This window comes from Lactuca sativa, chromosome 3, assembly GCF_002870075.4.
Source record: "Lactuca sativa cultivar Salinas chromosome 3, Lsat_Salinas_v11, whole genome shotgun sequence".
Lineage (NCBI taxonomy): Eukaryota > Viridiplantae > Streptophyta > Magnoliopsida > Asterales > Asteraceae > Lactuca > Lactuca sativa.
This window is the reverse complement of record NC_056625.2, coordinates 132,910,948-132,919,027: the sequence shown is the minus strand read 5'-3', so window position 1 is coordinate 132,919,027 and position 8,080 is coordinate 132,910,948. Positions and strand designations below refer to the sequence as shown.

Sequence of the window (8,080 nt, the reverse complement as noted above, 5' to 3'; positions counted from 1 at the left end):
TGTCAAATATTATTAGGTAGGTCCTAATTATTTTTAAAATAATTCATATTCTTTTTTCTATTCAAATGTTATATAAATTAAAAAATTAGGTGGGTCCTAGGACCCACCTTGCTTGTAAGTGGCTTCGTCTCTGGTGGCGTCGATTCTTAAAAATTTGAGAGAATGAAGATTATGGTGGTCTGCACATGAAGATAAGAGACAATCGACTACTGCTATTAGGAGAGTAGATATGATTATAGTCGACGGTACAAGGAGGACATGTCGGCTAAGAAGGAAATGGGAAGATAGCGTAAGATTAGATTTGAAAGAGTTTGACACTTACCAAAGACATGACTTCATAGAAGAGTATGGAGGATTTAAATAAGGTAACATAGGAGTTTTAGCATAGTATGAGGTCTAGATCCCTCTCTTGTTTATGCTTGTCAGACTGTGTTTTCCAACTTTCTTAGTTTCTTATTCACTTTCGCCATGTGTAGCATCTATTTGTTAAAGATTTATTGTGCTTTTTCATTATCTTGTCTCAAATACACTATTTTTTCCTATCTACATTTTGTAAGTTGGAAGATCTTTATGCAGGAACACTCAGCTAGGGTGGACGTGATTACAAAGTTTTTATTATTATTTTATATATTAATTCTTTATTTTTGTTTCTACATGAGGTCATTCTACGGAAGGAGTTTTCCAACCGTATGATTAAGGCGGCCAACCATTATATTTCCCTCATCTCATTAATCTGTATGAGACTAACTTAATGGTGTTGTTTCGAGGGAACTTTTATTTATTAAAAACATGAATAATTTTAATTTTGCTCGGTAATGATAGGTAAGTTTAGATACATTTCCGATGGTTTGTACTTTTGTCACATTTTATAAGTAATATCGCAAAATTATGGTTTTTATTTCGTTTCGGATTATTTTTCTTCATTTTTGTAGGAAAAAAAAACGAGTTTTGCAGTAGTGCAAGTTATTTAGTAATATCACATTCTCTTTTTATAAACATGAGCTTACAGTTTTTACAAATTTTATGACGATCCTCTACTATTGTCCTTAATTCCGAAGTATTTACTAAATAAGTTTTGAATCTGTATATATTTTTCTACTGGGATCATGAGTTCAGTGTCTGAAACTTGCTCGAAAATCTCTCAACCTGTGACCACAACAACGTTCCCAGTGATGATCTTGCTTCATTCACACCATTACTACTCGATGATCCCCGAGACGACCAATTCGAAGAAGTTCCATTCCCTACGATAACCATCCCTCCAAATCTCTTAATTTCCTTCTTCACTGCCTCCACCATACCCGGATCCACCTCATGTCCATGAGCATCTGTAACATGAAACGATCCAATTGCCTTCTCTCCACGTGTTCCAATCTCAGCCATTGCAATCGACAGCCCGTTTTCACGAAACACTCTTGTCACATCCGACAGCAGCCCTGACCTGTTTCGACTCCTCACATCTAACCTCAACCCCTGCACTCATACAATGGATCATATCTCATGTTAGTTCTCTTTCATCAAAACGTAATCAGGAGCTCAAAAGTAAACACCTACATGCGATGCTCTTCGTTCTACAGCTGCCATTATGCATCGGGTGATTGCTTCTCGTTGTATCTCTGAGTTTAACGTACGCCCATCTTTCTCCCTTATGTAATACTCCTGTCGTTTCAATATGAAGAAGATTAGAAAAGGGTTTAATTAATAGAGAGCTATAAGGCGTTGGAACTTGAAAAACGTAAATAATATTATACCTGAAAAGCAATGGAGCCTTTAGAGCTAACTGTTGCATGGAAAACCACGTATTGCATGTCAGTAAGCGTGCAAACTGTGTCGAATAGTAGCTTCGGTCTATCAGGGCTTGTGACATTAAGAACTGAATACCCTTTTTCTCTGCAGTTCTCCACTGTCACCACTGTATCGAAGCGTTTGATAAGTGGACTGTATGTACTCTCTTCGTAGTCTTTATCGGCCATCATCAGCTGGTGGAGCCGCCTCTCGGTGTGGGTTTGTCCGGCGACCGGAGTAGTTAACCTGACACTCCGGCGTTCGCTGTTGTTGTGGTGAGCGTTGACCACGGTGGAGAGATGAGATTGGACTCTGTTCACCCTGTGAGGATCCATAATGGGTCCAGGGTTTGAGTCGTCTTCTACATGGATGATGCATGCAGCACGTGTGTTGTGGGTCCATGCCACTGCTGCAGACACGTGGCATCTTAGTTCGGCTAGAACTGCCGATATCTCCGACAATAGGCCCGGCTTGTCCACCGTTGTCATCTCAAGTGTCGTATGCTCCATCGGAAAGTTCCTTGGTGTGATTTCTTTACCTAAACTTGTTGTTTTTACTTGTGTCTTCTCTCTCCTACTTGCACATATTGACTACAGAAAATTAATAAATGTCATTTTCATGCTCACTATCATGAAAAAGAAAAGGTTTATAACACATGCATGTGAAAGAACATCGTTGTCATTCAAAGGCGGAGTAATTAAGGGATCTTTTAGTATGAGATCAAAAAAGGATTTCTAAGTATTTGTCATTGTTGCTCTCTCTTTATATAATAAATTGAATAAACTTGAGACGTTTGTTTATGTTTTTATTGACTAAATAACTAGAAACATATATATTTTACTTCTTTATGTTGAGACAAGTTATGCTATTTATAAGATGAATTGAGGAAATTTGTAACATCTATATATGTTTTTTGTTGATTAAATTAGAAAATTATATGTATTGCTTCTTTGTGTCGAGACAAGTTATGCTATTTCTAAGATGAATTGAGGAAATTTGTAACATCTATATATGTTTTTTGTTGATTAAATTAGAAAATTATATGTTTTACTTCTTTCTGTTGAGACAAGTCACAAAAGAAGATGTCAAAATATATATTTCTAACTAGTGTTGTTGGTCTTACATTAATTATTATTTCCTCTTAAATGTTTTTGACTTTTCTAACATCTTGTAACTTTTCTATAAATTTTATGTCAGTTCCAAAAAAATTGTTCTTGGTTTTGCATGGGTCGCCCTTATTGTGGTCCACGCGATCGACCAATAGGGAGCATGTATAGAGAAGTAATAATTTGAGGTTTATTTCTATAAAAATAATAGATTAATTTAGGGTGTATCTAATCACGTTAACTAATAAATACCTGTTGTATGTGACGTATAAGGTTTTTGTCTGTAATCTTGTTGCCAGATTGATCCGTTACGTGAAACACTACACAAAGGGAAATACAAGTTCTTATTCATATAAACATAAGAGCATTTACAATAATCGAGTGAATCGAATAAGATGAAATGTCTCATTTATATTAAAAGCATTCGCAATATATAGTTTAATGGAAGAGTTGAATGAGGTAACATTTCTAATTGACATTTAATGGATATGGACTTTTCAATGAAAAAAAAAAACCTTTTAACTATTAAAATATATATTTCATTGAACTTTATTAGAAAATTAATATATAGTTGTATAGCAAGTAAAATGATAAAATGTCAATCTATTAAACTCTAACAAGTTTAATGCATTGTGGATGCTCTAAAGATCGAACTCTACTATTTTAAGATGTCATGTTACCATTCAATGAATATTGAATTCAATGGTCCTTTTAATTATTAAAAAATACGTTTTATTGAAATTTATGGAGTTAAATCCGTTGTGATTAAATTTTGATAAAGTTGTTTGAAGACTAAAATGATATGTGATTAGTAATTAAATTAATTAAACTCACTAAGAAAACTGATGTTTAAAAAGACACCCATAGCTACAAGGGGTGCAAGTAAAAGGGCGACTAACCATCCATGAACCAACGTCCATCAGAACAAATGTACGATTTGGAGATGATAAGGTCAAGATCCGTTAGCTCTTGCACCATCTCCAACAATACACCATGCTTGTTCGCACTATCAACCTACATCATTCAAACAAACCATTAATTAATCAGAATTCATATGCACACAACTTATTTTTTATCATTTACACAATTACACTACAATTATGATTAGATTATATCATTGTCAAACAATATTTAAAGTATTCAAATGATACAATACGTGTATTAGTTGTCATTGTTATAAAATGAAAGATGATGTAAAAAGCAAAAGTATTTTTTCTATAAAGAAATGACAATAAAAGAAAGTTCTTTAAAAAACCATTGGGTATGTGATCATTGTCGACTTTTGTAGCTTGAGTGGCCTATTTCCCACTTAGCTAGATGGGTGTGTTCTTGTTCTGTATTGGACTCTTTCTCTCTCTCCCTCTATATATAAATAGATGTATAATTTTATACTTACTGCCCAATCCAAAGCTACCACCAAATTCAATATATGAATACTTAATAAATCAATAAAGTTAAAGGAAATTACTTCTTAATCTTCCTATGTCTTTTTCGTATCTTTGCTGGAATCTAAACCCTCCCTATAAACGCTTTAAAAAATTTAGAAAATGGTTAAGCCTATGTTTGGCGTACTAGCTGATAAAAAATAATGTTTGGTAAAATTAGCTGAAAAGTTAGCTGAAATATATAAAATTACATAAAATAACATATAAGAGTATGTGTTTCTATAATTAATTAAATGGTGTATTTGGAAATTTTTAAAAAGCTACTAAAAAACTAGTCTAAGTAGTTTTTCAAAATGCTATCTTGTAAACTACTTTTTAACTTACCAAACACAACAACATAAAAAAAAACTTGAAAAATAAACTAACTTTATCAGCTAGCTGGGCGCCATACATAACCTAAAACTTTAAAATAACCTACTTTTCTAAATACCCAACTTATGTAGTCATCCTATTAATTCAACTTGCATACGTCAATTCATCACACGATTAGAGTCGATAGTTAGTTAAGAAGCTTTTATCGATTCTTGATTCATTTGAATTAGTTAACATTTCATGTATGCATGCATGATCTAAATTAATTAAAGCGATTGTTTTGTAACTATATAAAATATCACAAGAGATCTATACCTCAATTCAAGAATCAAAAAAACTAATAACATAAATAGGTACAATGAGGACATGAGTTACCTTCACAAGGGTGCAATCTTGACATGAATCATTGTCGATGCAAACCCTGCAACAACCACAGATTTATTTGAGATTTTTTATGTAGAAATATGACAAAGTACCAAAAACAAAGTATAAAATAAAATTGAAACCTTGGAGGGTGTATTCTATCAACGAGCGATTCGAGCTCAGGATCAACGTAAACTCCGTACCCCATGTCCATACTTAGTAAGAAGCTTTGCTCTCGAGATTTTTGCTTAAAAGATTCAATTCAACAACAAAAACACGCACACAAACAACTAACAATTTCGAAGTTATATGTACAAATCTGTGTATCTTTTCAACTCTTTAATTACTTGTGGTGTTTCGTATGAGCTCTCAAGTCTCATCTCAAATGGTTTCTTGAACTCCAAGAAAACCCTTTTTAACAGAATTAGATAGAGAGGTCGAATTCAAATACTATATAGCTTACCAAAAGTTTCGACTTTCAAACAACTTTCTCTGATTTCTTTTAGAAATCAACGAGAGAAATTTTATATCAAAAGATGGAGATGAAGTACCTGTGGCCGGGGGATTATTGGAGTTCACATGGCGTATATAAGGTACAAGTGTTTGAAAACAAAGGGATTGTAGGAAGCCCACCAACTATATATATCAGCTGTGTACACCCAACGAAGTGTCCATAACTTGCTACAATATTAGTTGTTGTGCTTATCTGGAATCTAGATAAAGGGTTGAGTTATAAGTTTTATTTAAAATTTTGAGATAGATTTTATATTTGTTTATTCCGAACGACTAAAAGTTTTATATTATAAGCGTAATTTTTTGAAATTTTCAAAACGAATAATCAAATGTTTATCGATCACATGAAATTACGGTTTAACTAATATGAAAAGCATTTGGGTGTGAAATAAATCATCGCTTAATTATCTATATTTTTAAATATGTAGTTTAGTATCGTTAATAAATACTATCGTTTTCTTTTATCATTACTTTTTTTATCAGAATCATTGGAAATTTCTTCTTTTTAAGAAACGTGATGTCATTTATTTTAAGCAGAGGTGAATCTTTTCTTTATTCATGTTGAGTGGTGATCTTACGTGTGTCTTTACTGGTATGACGTGGATATATGTGTCTTCATACAACATTGGCGGCGCCTTTACCAGCTGCTAACACGCGTGTTCGTTTGGATGAGATTTTGTGCAGAAATCTGGGGTTTTCTATGTATTTCCTTTGAAGTTCGAGGGCTACATAAAAAATTCTTCCTGCTCAATGGGCTTTATCTTTGACTTTGAATAACCTAAAACATGTAAATTTTTACAATAATTTTCAGGATACGTAGATGGTAGACCTTTACATTTGATTTGGGTTTTTGTTTATCACAAATATATATATATATATATATATATATATATATATATATATATATATATATATATATATATATATATATATATATATATATACATGACCGAGCTCCAATGCCCAAGTACCAAGCTTTTGACATCTACATCACCAGAAGGACAGATCAGGTTGCTCCCCATGGAAGCAGAAGGCATATAAACGTGCATCCACAAAACCAAATATGATAGAATTCAGTGATTGCTATGACCAAAGTAATTAACCGCATTGGGATACATAATGAAGCAATACTATTTAATAAGTTTTGGTCAAATTATGAATTATAAGTTTTGGTCTTTATTGGTTGTTAAATGTGACTTGAACATTTGGAGCATTCCGATGACACACTTGGATGTAATAACACAGTTGGATATGATGACACTGTTGGATATGGAGACACATTTGGATACAATGACACCGTTGGATACGGTGACACAGTTGAACTCAATGTCACACTAATGTGCCGTCATGACACCTCAACGATATGCCATACATTAGAGGTGCCACAGAGTGATAGAAGGTGTTGCTAAGTGACAAGGTGCGCCATACAATGGCACTTGATGTGCCAATGGTGGATTCTTGATGGCAGTGCGATGTAATTCAAGGATGAAAGTGTTGGATTAGGTGTCTAAGCTCAAAACTATAATTGGTATGTATTTGATTTGATAGTAGCATGGTCCTCTTGGTGGGTTTGAGCATAACCACATTTCTATGTGATCATGCAACCCTAATTGCTTTAGATCTAAGTTTTTCTCTAGTTATACATGCAAATAGAAATTCGAAAGCAACAACCCTAATACTAGCATACAATTCGAAATCAATATGAAAACAAGGGTTAGAAGAATACCTTGCTTGCTATCTAGTAATAACAAGAGTTTCCTTGGATGATCTTGACTATTGAAAGCTCTAGTGCCTCAAGTGTTAAACCTCTAATGGAGTCACAAACACCAATAGCAAATGATGAGAGGAGAGAGGTGATGAAGCACTACAATTTTCGGCTAGGGTTCTTTTAGAATGCATGGGGCCGAAAGTCACATGCTAGGGGTCCTTTAAATAGCTGAGGCTGCTAGGGTTTTCAGGTGAAACCCTAATTTCCTTGCTTAGGCCTTAAGCAGTCCATGGGCCTCCACCTTAGAAGCCTTGGACGAAATTCTATAGGGCCTCCTATAGATTTTGTCCACTCCCTTCTAAAGGAGTCCATCAGCCCAACTCTGCAACAATCATTAATTTGCATATCCAGTCCCTGTTCTTTTAATCAGTTCCTTTAATCACAAAATTAATATCAAATTAATTTCTGATTAAATACTAATTAAATAATATGATCTCCAATTAATATATTATTCTTAGAATATATTAATAAATCATTCATTAACCTCTTTCTCCAAAAGTCATCCTGTCAAGCTGCTATGGTGAAGGTAACCCAAAAGGATCATGCTACTATCAAATCAAGTACATACCAATTATAGTTATGAGATTAGACACCTAATCCAACAGTCTCCCACTTGGATAAGTCTAATAGCTATAATTGCAAGTATGACTTCTGAATCTAATTAGCAGCCGTAGCTTTCAAAAGCCGTTGTCGAACTCCGACCTAGTCAATGATGCGTCCTTTAGATAAGGGATCATATAATCCTCCGTTCTGCAAGATATCGTGTGGACAAAGACATGGAACATAAT

At 33.8% G+C, this 8,080-nt stretch overlaps 1 protein-coding gene across 1 annotated transcript; it reads right to left on the bottom strand.

Annotated features, from left to right (window-relative positions):
• Positions 1-951: 951 nt before the first annotated feature.
• Positions 952-5,683, bottom strand: LOC111903115 (ACT domain-containing protein ACR1). Its single transcript, XM_023898903.3, has 7 exons — positions 5,155-5,683; positions 5,024-5,069; positions 3,791-3,905; positions 3,144-3,211; positions 1,752-2,375; positions 1,555-1,659; positions 952-1,473 (listed from the first exon to the last, which is right to left on the bottom strand). The coding sequence occupies exons 1-7, from the start codon at positions 5,223-5,225 to the stop codon at positions 1,105-1,107; spliced, it is 1,398 nt and encodes a 465-aa protein (XP_023754671.1). The 5' UTR covers positions 5,226-5,683; the 3' UTR covers positions 952-1,104.
• Positions 5,684-8,080: the final 2,397 nt, after the last annotated feature.